General features: G+C 34.2%; 1 protein-coding gene across 1 annotated transcript in view; it reads right to left on the reverse strand.

The window, feature by feature from the left end:
* Positions 1 to 4,370: 4,370 nt before the first annotated feature.
* Positions 4,371 to 21,427, reverse strand: part of LOC121383022 (rhomboid-related protein 2-like) — a 37,128-nt gene continuing 20,071 nt past the window's right edge. Inside the window, exons 4-10 of the mRNA XM_041512757.1 lie at positions 20,469 to 20,636; positions 16,218 to 16,372; positions 14,895 to 15,007; positions 13,974 to 14,074; positions 13,211 to 13,304; positions 12,625 to 12,720; positions 4,371 to 10,340 (exon numbers count right to left, since the gene is read on the reverse strand). Of these exons, the coding sequence (XP_041368691.1) occupies positions 10,183 to 10,340; positions 12,625 to 12,720; positions 13,211 to 13,304; positions 13,974 to 14,074; positions 14,895 to 15,007; positions 16,218 to 16,372; positions 20,469 to 20,636 (885 nt within the window). The 3' untranslated portion in view covers positions 4,371 to 10,182. The remainder of the gene's footprint in view (positions 10,341 to 12,624; positions 12,721 to 13,210; positions 13,305 to 13,973; positions 14,075 to 14,894; positions 15,008 to 16,217; positions 16,373 to 20,468; positions 20,637 to 21,427) is intronic.

Genomic DNA, 21,427 nt, shown 5'->3' on the forward strand with positions numbered 1-21,427 from the left:
ATTTGTAATGTGTAAGTTGATTTTTTAATAATAAAATAAAAGGTATAAACATTTCAGGGTGGGATACCAGATGTATTAAATCATTTGTTTGGGATTAAAAATAAATAAATACTAATAATAAAACTGGATATTGATCCACAAGTTGGTGATAGCCACCATATTTTATTAAAAACATAAATTATGTCACATGCATTTATTATATAAGTTATCTGAATTTGTTTGCAGCAAATAAAGAAAGAAAAGGGGAGCTGATTGTATTTACAAGTATTATTGTCATCAGTGACAGATGTCAATATGTCTTCACAAATACATTTATGTGTATTCAAATATTTCAATAATATTCAATATACACAATATAAAACTTTCATACTTATATATCATAGAAATTTACCAACTTTCTTATTTTTTTCTAGGTATCAGTGATCCCTGTTTATGGACAAAAAGAGAACCGGCAACTCTTGGATGAAAAATGGGCCTTTCACGATGAATTAAGGGCGTTTAAGTTTTAGGGTGAATTAAGGGATGCTAAGGAGAACACTGGTATCAGATTCAGCGATTCTTTTCTACAGTATCTCATGTTTCTGTGCATAAGAAGGATACCAGAACCTTTTTCACTGACTTTCCAAACTACCATGTGCAATATTATTGGGGCTATTCAGTATGTGATGATGACATTGATAACACTTGGATTTAATCTTTTTTTACCAGGATCTCTATTTTCTAATAAAAACAGACTTTACAAAATCAATAAAATTATATCGAGAAACAATAGACAACACATATTTATTATTTTCTTTTTCTATTATCATTATAAACCAATGATCAAATGATATTTGCATTGTGTTAATGTGTGTCTTACATTAAAACATTGTATTGTTACCATTTACAGTAATTTGTTATTTTAACTGGTTTATTAATCAGGTTGAAAGTGATAGCCTTTGAAACTGTGCCTCTTGTCAAGGTAACTGACACTGTTTTAAATTTGAAAGGAAGGAATCTTTTTATTTAACAATGCACTCAAGTCATTTTAATTACGGATATATAGAGTCGGACATGTTTAGGGATCACACAGATAATATTAGGGAGGAAACCTGCTGCTGTCACACAATGGATTACTCTTTCCGATTAACAATAAGGGATCTTTTATATGCATCAGCCCACAGACAGGATAATAAATAGTGTAGCCTTTGTTACACCAGTTGTAGAGCACTGGCTGGAATGAGAAATAGCCCTATAGGACCACCAACAGGAATCAATCCTAGATCGACTGTGTATTAAACTATGTCCTGGCCTGCATGGGATTAGGCGATTAAAATATTAATGGCAATTTTTATGTATATATATATAAAAAATAATGCTACAAAATGTTCTGAAGATGTAAAGCACAAAGGTGAGGGACCAAGTAAATTTGAGATGTATCCGGTTTAAAAGGCTAAGTTCTGTACTAATATTTAAAAAGGGACGCTGTAGCTAGAGGGAGCAATGTATGTGTGGTCATGGAACATGTATGGAAACTAAATTTAGGTTCCTCCATTTTAATACAATGTGTTAATATGTATCCGATATCAACAAGTTTAAGGAATAAAAAAGGACTTGATAAAATTAATAGTTTTAAAAGTTTTTGTAAAGTTTTCTAATAAGATACTTGCTTAAATTTATTGTTGATGAAAAGCCTTACAAATGAACCAGTAGACAAGTCTGATGTGTTATATATATATATAACTACTGTCTATATATTGTCTACTGGTTGTTCATTTGTAACAAATGTTCATATATATATATATATATATATATATGTATGTGTATCTATATGTACATATATATGTATCTATATGTACATATATATGTATATGTATATATACATATATGCATATATATATATATATGTATGTGTATGTGTATCTATATGTACATATATATGTATCTATATATACATATATGCATATATATATATATATATATATATATATATATATGTATGTGTATCTATATGTACATATATATGTATCTATATGTACATATATATGTATATATACATATATGCATATATATATATATATATATATATATATATATATGGGTTATTTAAAATTGTTTAAAGAAATAATTTCCTTTAACAAAGTGTAGGCCAATTATTTCTTTTAAACAGTTTCAAATAAAAAATATAGGCTACTCGTTTTATTTTATTATTTTTATTTGTGTGTGCGCGCGCTCGTTTGTAATGCTTTACTTGAAATATGGACCAGACGCTTTAAAAATACATGGACTAAAAATATTTATTCTGGTGAAAAGAAAAAGAAAAAAAAAGGAAGTTTGCTATAGTTTTGAACTCGGTCAATCGTCAAATTTTATGGGTGGAAAGAGTACATGTATCTCCTCCATACAGGAGCTATGTAGAATAGCGTTCCCGTGCTACAAGCGGTAATTTAAGCACGTGTTGGCCATTCTTTGCTATTCACGCTACGCTAGTTCGCTTTGTTACTAATGGCCATTATGATAGACTTCTGCCTACCAGATGCGCGCGCATGCTGATACGTGACGTCACTTCCCTAAACACATGGCTTCTCCTATACCACTGTGATCTGTCCCCAGATATTTGGTTGTTAGTGTGATCCTCCTAAAAGTTTGAGTCATGCTTTTTCATTATTTCAACAAAAGCTGATGACTTCATAGTACTAAAGTAATCTCACTATATCCTTATGTTGCTGGTAACAGCCATAAGGTTTGCCCACTGGTAAAGTGCTTGCCTGATGCACAGTTGATCGACAAACGTAAAGTTTGTTTTGTTTAATGACACAACTAGAGCACATTGATTAATTCATCATTGGCTATTGGATGTCAAACATTTGGTAATTTTGACATTTAGTCATCAAAGGAAGCCCATTACATTTTTCCTAATGCATCAAGGGTTTGTTTATATGTACTTTCACACAGACAGGAAAGCACATACCACAGCCAGTTGTGGTACATTGGTTAGAATGAGAAAAAACCCCAATCAGTTAAATGGAATCACATAGGTGGTTCAATCCTGCAACAAAGTATCTCGGGCGAGCACTCAACCGACTTCAGGAGCTAAATGCCATTCCTCAATGCTCACTTGCACAATCCTGTCGGTAGGCCCATTGGGCTATCTTTCATTCCTGCTAGTGCACCACGACTGGTACATCAATTACTATGTGCTGGCTTGTCTGTGGATGGTGCATATAAAAGATCCCTTGCTACTAATGGAAAAATATAGTGGGCATCCCCTCTAAGACTCAGAATTATCAAATGTTTGACATCCATTAGCCAATGATTAATAAATCAATGTGCTTTAGCGGTATCATTAAACAAAACAAACTAACTTTTTATCTTTTCTTTTTTAAATGTATATATATTTTTTAATTTGGTATTATTTTGGTATTTTTACTTCTTCACCAGTTGATCAAGTAATGTAAGCACACCTAATCCCAAAGGGCGTCAGCTACAGTTTTTGATTAGCCGCAGTATTGAATGCCAGGGCTTCTAGATCATGGTAGCCCCACTCCCATGGCTAGTGATATTCAATGTTGGGCTAGTAAATAACTAATACTGCCATGCTCAACACCTAGTGAAAAACAAATCGTCAAATGTTGCAGTTAAGTTTATTTTGTAAATATGAATATCCTGCCCCACCCCAACCCTCCACTGTTGGTGTTTTTAAGCTCTATCTCACTCTTTAGATGACATATCCTATTATTACTATTATTTAGTAAAATTGTATTAACTTAAATAAAGTAGGGCTAGTGAATTTTTTATCATGGCTAATAAATTTAAAAAATCATCGATCCCATGGCTAGTGGATTTTATAAAAATTCTAGAAGCCCTGTGGATGCCTTTCAAGTGGATCAAATTATTAATACTTAACAATATTACAGTAGTTGTGACTAATTACTGTGTAAATGTCAACAATAGAATGTTTTTATGTCTTAATTTAAAAGAAACAAATTAATGCATTGCAAATATTGTTAGATAATTGGTTTATGACGATCAACCACAAAAGGAAATAATAAAACTAAAATATGCTTGTTTGTTGTTTGTCGAAAAAATTTTGAATTCGTAATTTGTTTTTATTAGAAAATATGTTCCAACTTTAAGAAAAATATACAAAATATATGTTATGTCAATTGGGACTACATAAATCATTTGAGGTAACGTGTATTCTTATGTCAAAGTTTGAGATAAACATACTAATGCTCACATGTTTAAATAGAAAAATGTTCAGGGTAGTATGACATTTGAGAAAACAGAATTTAACATAAAAAGAGTCTACTGTATATGGCAGCTGACAAACCAAGAAAAGAAAATATAGTTTAAATTAACAAATTTAAAAACAAATAAAGAACACAAAATGCCAACAAGAAATTTATTAACACATACTGCCAGTAACTTCAGTCAATGAAACAAAAACATCGATCAAAGGATCATATATTATGGATACCTATAAAAATCCCACTATTTGTTTCTACAAGCCACTCATTAATATACCTACTATTACATTCAATCTGACACCACTGACAAAACATTAAGGAAGAAGTCGTAAGTCAGGTCCATCAGAGAATTTTAGAGGGGAGGGACAGCATAAATAGAGATGGTTATTAAAAACTGAAATTAGAAGACTGCAAACTACCAGGGGACATTTCAGAATTGAGAGGAGGCACCATAATTATTAGTCGATGCCTTGTCGTTCCGAGGCATACTCATACCCTAAGGTGGATCTTGAAATAGGAGTTTTTGTGATTATCACAAGTGAAGGGAGTGTAAAAGTTTTTGTGATTATCACAAGTGAAGGGAGTGTAAAAGTTTTTATGATTATCACGAGTGAAGGGAGTGTAAACGTTTTTGTGGGTTGACTTCTCTATGTTGGGTCATCTTTGACCCTTCTGTATATATGTATTTAGGATTAGGGGTTGTTTCACATTTGAATGCAGTATGGGAGTGAGGGGGAAGGTGTGTGCCTTCGACCTTAAAATGGAACAAATTTACATGGTTCTGATTTTAGGGGCTTTGTTCAAACCCCCTCTCCCCATCCTACAGGCATGATCTACATAATACTTATTTGATTAAATAAACATTTATTTTGTGGGTGGTGGGTATACAAACAAAATGCCTCACACCCCTCCCTTGGGTGCTCTTGACTTTTTTAATTACAGATGTGCTCAGGTGATTTTTGAGACATTATAAATGTATCTTTTTTATATTTTAAAACTGAGATGGGCAAAAAGAGGGGGGTTTATTTAGGGAGCATACTCCCAGCTCTGATGGGCCTGTAAGGTATTGTCTGTAGAGTAAAAAAACTTATCACTCATTTAAACCTAACATTAAATTATAAATCTTACATCAGTGACAAAAGCAGGTTGCATACATTCACCTCACTTGAGGATCTTCATTTTTTTAAAGCCGCTGACCCTAGTTTTTACCCGTCAAAAGATCTATATGCTGATACATTCAAATCCATTCTGTTTTCATGACAGAATGGGCAGAACATGTTGAGGACAGTAGTCTCAAATGTACCCGAGTCCTCGCGTGTCAAACAAAAGTCTGTGATGGTTTACAAATAGACTAAAGCTTGCCTGTATAAAACATTTATTTCAAGGTATTATTAATATTAGGATGACCACTTCGGATATACGGAAATGGATATTCTAAACAATAAAATGTAAATAACTTCAAATTTTAATTATCAAAAACGGCTCTAATAGTGAAAACAAATGTAGTGTTTAAAAACTAGGGTCCGTCACTTTAATCACCTGTAAAACCACTGATCAACCACCTGAAATTGCGGAGAACAACATAGGCTATCCCAAGAGACCATGTGGTTTTTATGGGAGCCAATAAAATCAAATGTAATATAGATACATTAAACATACTAGTCTTTAGGATTATTCACTATGACACTGTAACAGAAATATATATTTTATATGCACTTTCCCATAAACAAGACCTGGCAATTAACCGGTTCTACATTAGAAAATTATGAAATAATAAAATCAAAGGCTAAAATATGTTTTAATCAATAAAATGTTGATTCAAGAACTTGTTAAACAGTATGGCAGTTTTGATATCCTAAAATGTTATTTTGCACTAATGTTTTAACTAAAGAAGGTTAAAGTCACTGATTCTATTTTCATGGTACGAACCTCTTTTATTATGCATAAAATATATTTTGAACTGCTATATACAGCAGGTTGGCCAGAAGCATGTTGGATTTGCCAAAGTTGATAATTTAAAGAAAATGTAGGTAATGTGTAAGTTAAGGTTTAAAAAGTTGGAATAGCCAAAAATATTTTACAATGCCTAGTAAATAGAGTGATCCGCTTCAATTTGAAGGCAATAAATCTAATTAACATGATGCTATGCTGGATGTAAAATTACCTAAAATGATCATCATCATCCATTTTAAATGGGTTAAAACTGAAGTCTGACTAACTGAAATAAGCACACTCAAAATCTTCTTGAAAATTCCATCAAATTTCTTAGAAAACAAACAATTACTAACTGTATAATATATATATTTAAATTAAAAAAAAAACATAATGGCAAGTAAATTAAAAAAACAAAAAAAATGGCAAGATAAAAAAAGAGAAGATTTTAAATAGGCACTGCTGTTTGAAGGTAAGTTTGTCCATATATAAACGTGTTATCAAACAAATACAGCTGTATATAGTACACATAAATTTTGGAAGTGGGGAGGGGGCACTGAGACCCCAATTCTAAAGATTATGCATTGTCCTCCCCATTCAGTTGAAAGGCAAATTAATATAATTGGCCCCTCCAATTGCTTGCACCTTCCGAAGCCTATGTTACATAAAAACAGCTACATAATATTGATACCTGTATTTAATTATATATATGCAAACCATAGACTAAAAAACCCGTAAAGTTCTTACTCGAAAAAACAAAACACTAAATAATGAATAAAGTTATAGTTATAGTTCTGGGCCTGTTAGTTAAATGGGGCTAAGTTGACAACAGACACTTGCCACACCATAATTTTGGCTTTGTTCACAATAAACATAACATATCCAAGGGTACTTTTGTTATAAGATACAATACTAGACTTTTTCTTTTCAATGTGGCAAAGTATAGTAATAATGTCACTGTTTTTTTTAATTTGAATGAGATCAGTATTCCAGTTATGTCATTCTGCATCTCCCTGCAATAACAGTAAACTGTGTACCTGACACATGCACTTTCTGTGTTAATTACTTTCTGTGTTAATTACTGTTCAAATTGTTTTGTTTGAACATTACTAAATTACTGTATTTAACTGTGATTGTAGAAAATATTGTAATTTAAAAAATGTATCATTTACGAAATATGGTCATGAAGTGAAATTCTGTTATGACATGATATAATTATTGTACGAAGTCAAAACAATGGTGTGATTAATGTCCGTCATCGACCTTAATAAAAACATGTTATGCATAATATGGAGTACAGACACAATAAATGTTATGAAAAGGCACTTAATATTTTATATCTGCATTACTTTCCGAAGTAGAATTACTTATATAAACAAGTACAGAACAGATACACAAATTAATATAGTTCAAATAGACTGAGTTACAGCATAAATCCATTACTGAACTAAACATATCATTACTAAAACCTGCACTAGTCCAAAGGGAGATCATCCATATTTAACACATGTATGTATGTAATTACTTACATTTAATACAATGAAAAGAATGATGTTAACATTTAAATGATATGGTAAGATTTAAATCTAAAAAATAGTATGGTAAAATAAAACAATAATAATAGTAATCTTTAAAATCAGCAATACCAATAAGCTGACAACAGAAAATAAGTATGTTAGGTACAGGCAAGTATAGTGACATTAATACGAGCCATCATTGTATGATTGGAAAAGTTTTTAAACAATATTTATTGATGTTTGTATTAAGATTGTGAATTGACCAACAGAATTTGCTCATCTCTCCCTAACTTTGACAATTACAAATTTTCCATGGCAAACAAAATAATAAAATTGATTTAAAACAACAAGTAGACCGATAGACAAGAAGTAAAGATTGTAGGTGTGTATGTGTGTGTATGTTGTGTATGTGTGTGAGTGAGTAAGAGAGGGAGAGAGAGAAAAAAAAGAGAGAGAGGGAGGAGGGGTTATCTTTGGAGATAACTGAAGCGTTGGTTAACAGACACAGGAAACATGTTGTTTAAGTTTAGGGGTGCATCCTAAAGTTCATAGTTTAAAAAAAAAATATATATAGAAAGGTTCATTTATAATTCCAATCTGCAATAACACTTTTGTTATAAATGTTTGCATTGGTCCAAATAATATGTGATGTTTATAATTGTATGAATCTCAATTTTGCACTACTTTCAGCAATGCTTAGAAAACAAGAGAGATCATTTCAGCTATTTTCTTTATTTCAGATTAATATAACAACTGTTTATGAACTGGTCATTAATGTTGAATCAGTAAATGTTATTATTTAAAATTGTTTGTATTAATGTATGAACGATGTGATAATTCCCTCGTTCAGCTACTGACAGAAAATGCCTAACTGCAGAATGGAGATTCCCTTTATTCTATGTATGAAATTTCCTGAAAAAATAAAAGAGTTAATTTTTATTTCATAGTATTTAATATTAATGAAATTATTATTCATTTAAATTATAAAATAGAACATGATAATTCTTGACATTCATGCAAGTATGAAGCACAGAACCACTATATAGATAATACTACATGAGTGGCCGTTATAGATACTATTTATCTTACAACGAGTTGTAAGATAAATGGTATCTAATGGACACAAATGTTGTATTCTATTTAATACATATCCTGAAAAACAGTTTTAAAATAAATTTAAATCTCTTTTCCAATGAAAACCTATTTACGGCCCTTGCGCTTAATAGTTAATTTGTGGATCACAGACAAGTCAATTTCAGGTTAACTTGTACATCATGGAGTGATCAATTAAACCATGGTTTTTTTTTTTTTTTTTTTTACTGGATGGAATGGCATTGGTGACCTAGCTGGTCATCACCTAGGAGCAGCTTTGATGAACAGCTTGTATTAACACACTATGCCATCCATACAGTGTGTAAAGCGGTTCTGTGCTTCATACGTACAGGAACATAAAAAAGTATCACATTCAATTAATAAATAATGATGCACAAAAAATTCCATACATATGCCTGCATTTAGGAAAAACCATTTCCTAGAGATCTGTAGCACCACCAATATTCAGGTCTACTAAAAGCAAAGTCAGTTAACTGCTATCAAAGCAATAACCCAGTGTACCAGTAATTTAGAAAATACTGCTGTTAGTTTTTTACATGAAAATACTGATCATTTAGTTGTAAGAACAAATAAACATATAAAAGATTGTCTTTCAAAAGTAAAAACTATGATATTATAAAACATTCAGATATTATGACTTGATATAAAATATAGAGCTATGAAATATGAAAGTATAAAAAAGCAAACCAATAAAATATTTGAATCTGAATTGGAATAATCCGAGATCTTTAATATCCACTGTTATTTACATTATCAATTTCACCAACCTGTAAAAATACTCTCTAGAGGTATGAATCAGATGTTTACAAGGCTTCATGCATGTTTATGACATTTACAGCACCAAATCAAGAGCAGATCCCAGACATATTTGATTTTGTGGAGAGGACCAAAGGCAAATGGGCACATGGACCAACTACTAAAAAGGGGACCGGTACCCCAATATAAAATTTAGAATTCGTAAAATTTAAATTGTAAACATACTGTTAAAAACCCCAGGAAGAACTTGATTTTTTTTGTTTGAGGGGAATAGGTTCCAATATCCCTCTTAATTTTTTGTTTTAAAATTATAAGGATCATAAACAACATTCTGAACTATAAGGATCATATCCAACATTCTATATTATGCAACAAAAAGCAACACAATAGACTGCATATTCTAAAAATGTTTTTCCTGGTCAAGCTATGAAAATGCTATAGGGAAGCCCATTGAAATATAACATAAGAAATAGAAAATACATATAGTAGAAAATAAATATGATATGGCAAAACCGTGGCATGGCCATATTGATCTGATGTAAGGGAATATAATAATAATATAAAGAAAATAATGATATGGCAATATTTGCTAGCTTTAGACAAACAACAAGCATGGTAGAAAATTGAGCAACATATTAACTCCAGTCTGTTGGAGGATATCCCTGATACAATCCATTAAAAATAACACAGAAGCCAACAAAAGCAAGATAGACAGCCATGGTAACCCAGCCAAGAGTTGTCTCCCATGGAAGACGACTGATATTCTTCAGGATGGGAACACCAAGAAGTAGTCCTGGAAATAAAGAAAAGGAATGTCTGGTCAATACATGATGTAATCTGAGAAATTTAAACATCAACCGTCTGGTATTTGTTACACTAACTGACATAGTCCTTCCCACAGCAGTGTTCGAAATTAACGGTATCCCGATATCCCTGGGATACCAGAATTTAATTTTGGATACCAGACCTCAATAACCCAGTATCCCACTGGGATACCATATAATTTTTTTTTTTTTTTTTAATCCTGCGTATTTATTTTAACAATGAAAGTCATCATTTACTGGTGAAGTTAAGTAAATGTATTTTGGAGCTCGTACCTAGTCTAATGCTATGCCATAACAATACCTTTCCCAACTCGTACCCAGTCTAATGCTACACTGGAGCAATAGCGACTGGAAACCTTAAGTCGCTATTGTTTTTGTTGGATGTTTCCTCCCTTCAAATTTTATTTGAGATATTGATTCCACATCTGCAGAAAATTGATACAGGTAGGTTTATCATTAGTAATCTCAGACACCCTTATAGATTACTGCTAAATATTAATTTTTGTCAGTATTACTCAAAAATAGATGCAGCAAATGTTTTTGCCAATTCCGTTTGATTGCGAATTTTACAAATTCTGCGATTTCAATTGTGGTGTTGCAATAGTCTGGGAATGAGAACAGTGTCATCCAAGTTTGTTACAATGTTATTTATGAATTTCATTTAAGTGGGATACTAAATTCTCAGGTGGGATACCAGATTTTGAAATGTTAGTATCCAAGTGGGATACTACCCAAAATTTTAAATCTCTGACACTGCACAGGTAACGCCTTTTTTCATACTATGGAATTTACTACAAGTTATTTATTTCTGAGCAGATTGTTTTCTATTTTTCACACAAAATAGTACTTTTTGGGGGTTAATTCCAAAACACTTTTACTTTTCATCTTAACTAAAATTGTTGACAAAAACACATTTTTGTGGGAGAATGGGACGGACTATAGTGCTGTAGATGAAACCTACAGCCAATCAGGTGCCAAATCAGGTCAAGTCTGTCATGGGTGCAGGTGGTGACTTTTGCCTGCTCCACTGTTCAGGACAGAAAAGGGTTTGCTGCCAAACTAGGTCAGAATTTAAAGGCACATTCTCAGAGTTGCAAATCTCATATTTCGCTATTTTCATAAATATCTGAGATTAAATAACTTCAAATTACCGGTAATCAATCTAACATATAATCTTGGAATAATTAACTGAAGAATATCAAAACTGTAATGTGATGCCACTTGGAGTAAAGAGTGGCTTCCTCAAGAATCCTTAATGAAAGATGTAAAGTATATAAAAACTAAATCTCCATCACATGGTCATTAAAATAGCAGCCAGTTCTTTGTCAATATATTTACCATAAAGCAATCTTACTAAATTATATTTATTATGATTTAAAGAAATGTGAAGATCACTTTTAACTTTAATTTCTAGACTGATTATTATTATTATTTTTACCAGTTTTCAACGAATGAATGAATGTTTAACATTCCAGCACATGAAATGTTTTATATACATGTTCATTATGGAGAACTGCACATACCATGGCTTTTGATACATCAGATGAGATTTTTTTTTTTTTTAATGACACTTCAGCACATCCAAATTATGGCTATTAAGTGTTTAACATAATATGGTTATTTAAACACTTAGAAGGCAGAAAGACAGACATATACAGAGAGACACAGACAGATGGGAATATTGTTCAATATTTTGGCAACAATAATTTCTCCAACAAATTTAACTTTTGGAAATTAAGTGTTAACAATACAAAAGCTTATTTTGTTTTAAGTTCAGTCCCTGTGCTTATAAAACATTTACGGTAGACTAGACTCAAGACTCATCAGAGTCTAGAACTTCCAATGCCATACAAATTGTACTGCATGTCACATCATTAAGTTAAAGTTTGTTTTGTTTAACACCACCACTAGATCACATTGATTTATTAATCATCGGCTATTGGATGTCAAACATTTGGTAATTTGACATTTAAACTTAGAGAGGAAACCCGCTACATTTTTCCATCAGAAATAAAGGATCTTTTATATGCACCATCCCAGAACGGATAGTACATACCGCGGTCTTTGATATACCAATCGTGATACAATGGCTAGAATGAGAAATAGCCTAATGCATCCACCCATGGGGATCGATCCTAGACTGACCGCGCATCAGGCAAGCGCTTTACTACTGGGCTACGTTCTGCTCCGTGATGTAATTAAGAGATTTGAATGTAGATCTTAGAGTTCTGTAAGTATGGGCCCAGGTCTCACCTGCACCAAAGCCTCCAATATGGGCAGTTACACCAACTTTAAAGTTATCAGGTTCTGAGATACGTCGGTAAATTGCAAGCCCGGTGTCTGGTACAACTGAAAAATAGAAGAAAAAAAACACTGGTAAGCTAGGATGACTTGCGAATATGTTGGCACATTATTTACAAACCAAATATATAAGGGTTCAATTTAACTGATTCAATTAAAATTAATACCCATACTACTACTGCACCCATCACATCCATTAATTTGTCCATTGATCCACCACCTACCCCATCCAACCTCCATCCATGTTAATCCATTTTCAGTGATATATGCTACTATTCTGTATTAAAAATATCCAAGATTGAGACAGAAAAAAACTTAAAAACAAAGTGAACTGTTTTCAGTTTCTACTTGGATTTTTAGCATCTGTCAATTAAAGGACATAACTCTTGCCACAGTCTGAAAAATATTCCTATTTTGTGAATTGACTGGAATATAATTTTGTTTCATGTCAGACACAACCGAGTTTGTGGATGTTGTCTGTTATGAATACATCATGATTAGACTGTTATAGTGGAAGAGGACTAATATTGAGACTTACCCAGCACCAAGATAATCATGAGTCGAACCGGAGCACTGAGCAGAATCCGGCCAATGTTGCCCTCACAACACTTGTAATTCATCTCCCTCCAGTTCTGAAATTAGTGGTACATGTGTACAGCAAGGTGGGAACCTACAGCTGTTAGCATTCGAGGATAACCCACAGAGGTATTTCACCCTCAAAATGAAAGTAATTTGTTTTCTTTTTTTTCAACCTAGAACGTTGATGATAATATATATTAATCTACTTGCTAGTAATACACCAAAATATAAAATTATAAAAGTGTGTATACATAATATAAGATATAACATACATCAAAATTACGATTCTGCCATCAGAATATTCAATACCATATCTCTCACTGAGATTGCTTCCAGGAGAGGTTAGGATAGAGTCATGGGGGTAAGTTAGGATAGAGTCATGAGGGTAAGTTAGGATAGAGTCATGAGGATAAGTTAGGATAAAGTCATGAGGGTAAGTTAGGATAGAGTCGTGAGGGTAAGTTAGGATAGAGTCATGAGGGTAAGTTAGGATAGAGTCATGAGGGTATGCATCTATGACCTCCTGTCTGGACCGTTTTACTGATGGAAAGAAATAAGGGATCACACCAACACTAATAGAAAAGAGTGATTGCAACCAAAACCCTCATGCTTAGTATCAGGAAATTAATCAGTCCCACACTACATCTTTGTACATGGATACAGACATAAAGCATTGATAATATGACACTCTATACTTCCAGCAAAACCAAAGGTGGACTTACGACAATGACTGAGGCAATGTGAGCTCCAAGCAATGCGTACACCCCACCACTGGCTCCGACTAGAGACACATGATGATCAGTCAAGGAGTGGGCCATAGAACCTGCAGAAGAAAACTAAATCATTATAATCAAGTTTACAGTGAACAGAAAAACAATTGTAGAAAATGTCTTTTTTGGTACTGGGTTCAGAATGAGGTGCTTATCACTTATGTGTTACAAGTGTTTAACGATATACAGTGAAACCCTTGTAAACCGGACAACCATGGGAACAGATAAAAAAAATCCACTTTTAAGAGGTATCTGGTTTAGAGAGGTTCTATTCTGTAGTGGTATTTAAAATGGGACTGTGAAACACGTCTGGTTTTTAGGGAATTCCAATTTACAGGTCCAGTTCAGAGGAGTTTCCGAAAAAAAAAAAAAGTTACAGTTTGTTTTGTTTAATGACACCACTAGAGCACATTGATTTATTAATCATCAGCTATTGGATGTCAAACATTTAGTAATTTTGAAATGTAGTCTTACAGAGGAAACCCGCTACATTTTTCCATTAGTAGCAAGAGATCTTTTATATGCACCACCTCACAGACAGGATAACACATACCACAGCCTTTGGTGTACCAGTCATGGTGCACTGGCTGGAATGAGAAATAGCCCAGTGGGCCCACAGACAGGGACTGATCGAAAAAAGACTGCGCATCAAGCGAGTGCTTTATTACTGGGCTACATCCCACACCCAGTTTTCGAAAAAAGCAGCAAGGTTATTTTATATTCACTTTCCAATAGATAAACCATGGCCTTTGATGTACCAGACATGGGTCACTGGATGGGACAAGGGAAGATCCTACGACCCACTGCACCTCAGGCAAGTGCTCTACCACTAAGCTACGTCCCCACCCGAATCATGTGTAAATGAAATGTTACCTGCAATCACACCGAGCAAGTAAAGAATGAGTATTCTCCACCATTTGTGAACGACTTCCAGCATAACTCCAAACAGAAGCTGAAACAACATGTTGCTTATCAAATGAATGTACCTGGAAAGACACACACAAGAAAAACATATTAATAACTATACTCTGTTCTTCACAAGTGGGTTTCCCACCTACCCACCCATAGAAAATTTTACATGTGTGCATTGGTTTTCCTGTTATGATCCCTTTGTCTGCTCTAAAAAATATTGCTGAGATGTTTTATTTATCAACAAATTCAACACATTTTCTCAACGGTTGTGTGACCACACAGATAATGAGAAAGGAAATGCCCTGCCTTTGCACCATAGGCTACTCTTATCAAGTAACAGCAAGAAATCTTTTATATGCATTATCCCACAGTTATCCACATTATCCCATAATATAGTTGTCAAGTAATTATAGGAAAGAAAAAATGGGCCCACTGACAGGAAACAATCCCGTCGACTGAGAGACAGAGAAACACACACACACACACACAGAGAGAGAGAGAGAGAGAGAGAGAGAGAGAGAGAGAGAGAGAGAGAGAGAGAGAGAGAGAGAGAGAGAGAGAGAGAGAGAGAGAGAGAGAGAGAGAGAGAGAGAGATACAGACAGAGATACAGACAGAGACAAGAGAGAGAGAGAGATACAGACAGAGAGACAGAGAGAGAGAGAGAGAGAGAGAGAGAGAGAGAGAGAGAGAGAGAGAGAGAGAGAGAGGAAACTGAGAGCAAAACAGACTGAGCGAAAGTGTGAATAAACTGTTTGAAAGAGCATAAGAGAGTATTGTGTTTACATGTGTGATATTAATTAATGACTGACCCTTGACATATTAACATGTATGTGATATTAATTAGGGACTGACCCTTTATGAATGAACATGTATGTGATATTAATCAGTGACTGACCCTTGATGTCTGAACATGTATGTGATATTAATCAGTGACTGACCCTTGATGTCTGAACATGTATGTGATATTAATCAGTGACTGACCCTTTATGAATGAACATGTATGTGGTATTAATCAGTGACTGACCCTTGATGTCTGAACATGTATGTGATATTAATCAGTGACTGACCCTTTATGAATGAACATGTATGTGATATTAATCAGTGACTGACCCTTTATGAATGAACATGTATGTGATATTAATCAGTGACTGAACCTTGATGTACGAACATGTATGTGATATTAATTAGTGACTGAACCTTGATGTACGAACATGTATGTGATATTAATCAGTGACTGACCCTTGATGAATGAACATGTATGTGATATTAATTAGTGACTGACCCTTGATGAATGAACATGTAAGTGAGGAAGCGCCATGCCTCGTATCGGCGTGTGGGTCGGTACACCAGAGGGCTGTACATGGGAACCCCACTGGTGGCTGTCACAGCAACACCAGCTTCCTTCAGTTCCACTGCATACACCGCAAACACTATGACCTGACAGTGCAAACATACACAGATACACATACAGGCTATTTTAAAACATTAAACATTGTAATAAACACATTCTGGTTATATAATACTTGAAAACAGGAAGTAACAAATGGGGAAAGGGTAAGTGTATTTTGGTGAATGTTAATATTACTAAACCGTGTAGCAAATTAAAAGTGATCTGTGGAAGCTTTCTGTAAATTGCAATATTGTATACATACAATGTAGTTTCTGCCTTTATTGCAGACAACGGTCTAGGATCGATCCCCATCAGTGGGCCTATTGGGCTATTTCCCACTCCAGCCAGTGCACCATGATGTGTACATCAAAGGCCGTGATATATGCTATCCTGTCTACGGGATGGTGCATATACAAGATCCTTTCTACTAATGGAAAAATATAGTGGGTTTCCTCTGTATGACTGTGTAAAAATGACCATATGTTTGACATCCAATAGCTGATAATTAATAAATCAAAGTGCTCTAACAATACAAACTTTAACTTTTTAACTTTATTACAGACAAGGGTTAATTTTACTGAAACCTCAGCATATTGTTAACTGCAGCTATTTGAATGACCAGCAGCAACACTGGGATAATACTTGTAATATATTGACATTCAAGTAGTCAGTACTTAACAGTGGGCTGAGACCTGTGTTTAGTAGCATCCGGTACCACCAGAAGTGAATGTAAAAATACTTATGCTATGTTTTAACACACCTGTGAGTTGTCTTCTAATTTATATTTACTGAAGATATAACAATACTGAACACAACACTAACTTCAGATGTGTAACTAGCAGAATGAATAACTGACACTGAGTACAATATTACCTCTTTGCATGTTTTCAGCAGAATGAATAACTGACACTGAGTACAATATTACCTCTTTGCGTGTTTTCAGCAGAATGAATAACTGACACTGAGTACAATATTACCTCTTTGCGTGTTTTCAGCAGAATGAATAACTGACACTGAGTACAATATTACCTCTTTGCGTGTTTTCTGTAGAATTAATATCAGTGGCACTCAGATGATAGGGAAAACGCAGTTAACTCTTTGAGTGTTATAAATAAAAGTTTGTTTTGTTTAATGACACCACTAGAGCACATAGATTTATTAATCATCGGCTACTGGATGTCAAACATTTGATAATTTTAACATATAGTCTCAAGAGAAGAAAGCCAGTCAGGATAGCATATACCAGGGCCTTTGATATACCAATCATGGTGCACTGGCTGGAACAAGAAATAGCCCTATGAACATACCAATGAGGATCAATCCTAGACCGACCATGCATCAGGTCAGCGGTTTACCACTGGACTACATCCCTCTCCGAGTGTTACATGACAACAAGGTTTACTTGTTAATGTTATAACAGGGGACAATATTTCGAAATCTGAGGTAACCGGAAGTGGGTTCACGTGGTTTTTACCTAGGTAACCAATTGTTCGGTTACGTGAATTATATCTGCGTAACCCGTGGGTTACCTGATCAGTTACCTCAAAATTACATTGAAATTATATTTTAAATACATAGTATTTAGCTCAAACATAAAGTTAAATCAAATACAAAAGAAAAGATTTTAAAAAAAGAAGAAAAAAAGTCTTTAATGCTTGCTAAAGTTAACAATATTATAAAATAACTGAATATCGGCCCCAGTACTGAAACAAAATACAGGGGCGTAACCAGACATTTTTTTAGTATTACGTACGCCAAAGGCGTGCCCGAGCCAGGGGATTCGGGAGGCCTCCCCCTGTGAAAATTTTGAAACTCAGAACCGCTGTAGATGCATTCTGAGCCTTTTCGGAGGCATTTTTGAGTCAATTTTAGAGGATATTTTATAGAACAATTCAATACAACCTCAACCTATTCCCGGATTATGTTTTTGCATTACGCACATGCGTAATAGGCGCTACGCCTTTGAAATAGATACATAATCATTTGGAGGGATTCCTTTTTTCGTTTTGCGGTGGTTACGCAACTTTCACTTTATCAATGGTACTTCTATACTACAGTGACGTTCCAAATGTGTGTTTTTTTAAAGCTCATTATGCGATTTTAGTATTTAAATTTTTTTGTGACACTTTGGATTCCTGTTTATGTTAAAACTGTTTTTAACATATGCAAAATTATAGGCAATCCAATATTATGTCTACATAAATTCCTTTAGAGATAAAATAGCAGCAGATAATTTAGCCATCCCCAGCGGTCTGAGCACATTTCTTTAAAACTTTTGGCTCGACTCTATACCGAACATTTACTTTAGACAGGTTGCAAATTACAACTGTTGAAATATAACGTTGTTTACTGATTTGCTGCGCATCACGCATCTAAAGTTCAGCCTAAAACATTTGTCGGAATACTAGTAGTATGTCTGCTTGATTAAACGTCCTGTAATTGTGAAGTTTGCAAGTTTTAATTTCTTAACGAAACCAGTTTGCGGTTCGCGTAAATTTAATTTTGCGTAACCGACACGCGAACAGAACGGCGGTTCGCGTGAAATATTGTGCCCTGTTATAATATGGATGATATGAAAACAGTGTTACCTCTGTGAGTCTATAAAATTATAGAATGTTATAAAAACAGTGTAACATTACCTCTGTGAATCTGTAATATATGGGGTGATATATTCTCTGTTTTAATAAGGAATGATATAAAAACACTGACAGCTGCTTTTGTGAGTGCTATAATATATAACAGGACATGATATGAAAACAATGTTACCTCTTTGAGTGTTATAATACATTATCAGCGGAATGAATAAGAGTAACAATGGATGATATTGAATATATTATTTCTTCTGCGAGTGTTATCTGATGTATTAATATACTGATAGAGGTCTATGTGATAGTTATCAGAGGTATTAATATTCTGATACCTTTGTGAGTGTTATCTGAGGTATTAATATACTGTTACCTCTGTGAGTGTTATCAAAGGTATTAATATTCTGATACCTTTGTGAGTGTTATCTGAGGTATTAATATAGTTACCTTTGTGAGTGTTATCAGAGGTACTAATATACTGTTACCTCTGTGAGTGTTATCATTTAATGAAGAGGGGCAATATAGATGATATAGAATATACTGTTACCTATGTGAATGTTATCAGACGAATGAACAGGAGCAATGGATGATATTGTTACCTCTGTGAGTGTTATCAGAGGAATGAAGAGGGGCGGTACTGGATGATATTAAATATATTGTTACCTCTGTGAGTGTTATCAGAGGAATGAAGAAGGGCAATATGGATGATATTGAATATACTGTTACATCTGTGAGTATTATCAGAGGAATGAAGAGGGGCTGTGATGGATGATATTGAATATACTCTTACCTCTGTGAGTGTTATCAGAGGAATGAAGAGGGGCTGTGCTAGATGATATTGAATATACTGTTACCTCTGTGAGTATTATCAGAGGAATGAAGAGGGGCGGTACTGGATGATATTGAATATACTGTTACCTCTGTGAGTGTTATCAGAGGAATGAAGAGGGGCTGTGATGGATGATATTGAATATACTCTTACCTCTGTGAGTATTATCAGAGGAATGAAGAGGGGCTGTGCTAGATGATATTGAATATACTGTTACCTCTGTGAGTGTTATCAAAGGAATGAAGAGGGGCTGTGCTGGATGATATTGAATATACTGTTACCTCTGTGAGTGTTATCAGAGGAATGAAGAGGGGCTGTGCTGGATGATATTGAATATACTGTTACCTCTGTGAGTGTTATCAAAGGAATGAAGAGGGGTGGCACTGGATGATATTGAATATACTGTTACCTCTGTGAGTGTTATCAGAGGAATGAAGAGGGGCGGCACTGGATGATATTGAATATACTGTTACCTCTGTGAGTGTTATCAAAGGAATGAAGAGGGGCGGTACTGGATGATATTGAATATACTGTTACCTCTGTGAGTATTATCAGAGGAATGAAGAGGGGCTGTGCTGGATGATATTGAATATACTGTTACCTCTGTGAGTGTTATCAGAGGAATGAAGAGGGGCTGTGCTGGATGATATTGAATATACTGTTACCTCTGTGAGTGTTATTAAAGGAATGAAGAGGGGCTGTACTGGATGATATTGAATATACTGTTACCTCTGTGAGTGTTATCAGAGGAATGAAGAGGGGCGGTACTGGACAACAGCTGTAGTTGGCCAGGAAGTCCTCTCTCATGCTCTTCGGCACTATATTTTCAATGGCAATGGCCAGGACAGAGCGGAACGCCGACCGCTCGGCTTTAGTCAGTCCCTGCTCACTCGTCATCTGGAATCATAAGAAGATCTTTAGATATACTGTGAATAACAAGAGACAATTAGTTAAAGTTGCCATATTATAATCAGGCCTTTCCCAGGATTTTTTTTAAGGCGCTTACATTTTTAGCATCAGTATAACACAAATCAAGCCAAAATAAGTGGGGTAGTGGGTTGAAAACAGTTAAGTGTTTGCCTTCAATCCAGCTAATCATGCTCTTTTTTAAAAACATTTTTAAAGTAACCCATCAATTCCCCACCCCCAACAATTTCATAATTTGTGCCATGCTGTTGCTGTTGATTTCAGCGTCATGTTAAATGCTTGTTGTGATTTCTGCTTGTAAAATACCTAGGCTAAGAATGCTGACTTCACAGTATATTCCATTTATAAAAAACAAAAATAAATAAATAAAATAAAAACCATTAATAAAATTAAAATTTACGGTCTTTTAAAAATCCAGCTAACTTATTAAATGTCACCTCACAGTCTTACAAATATATATCTAACATTATCTAACAAATATGATTATTGTAAACTAATTCAGTGTACGTTTAACTGCAATTTGTATAAATACTGCATGTTCATTTCCCGCGATCGTGATCTCTCGACCATAGGTACAAAATTAACAAAGACAAAGGAAATAAATGAAACTGCCGTTAGGTATTCATTGATGGAAACAACTATTGTTTTTCTACAAATTTACATCAAGATTTACTTCTGTGTAATCGTATTGTTCAATGTTCGCAATGAAGACTCTTGACACGTGGGTGTCAGCTGACTTGGAAGCAAGACGTATATTCGCG

This window comes from Gigantopelta aegis, chromosome 10, assembly GCF_016097555.1.
Source record: "Gigantopelta aegis isolate Gae_Host chromosome 10, Gae_host_genome, whole genome shotgun sequence".
Taxonomy (NCBI): Eukaryota; Metazoa; Mollusca; class Gastropoda; order Neomphalida; family Peltospiridae; genus Gigantopelta; species Gigantopelta aegis.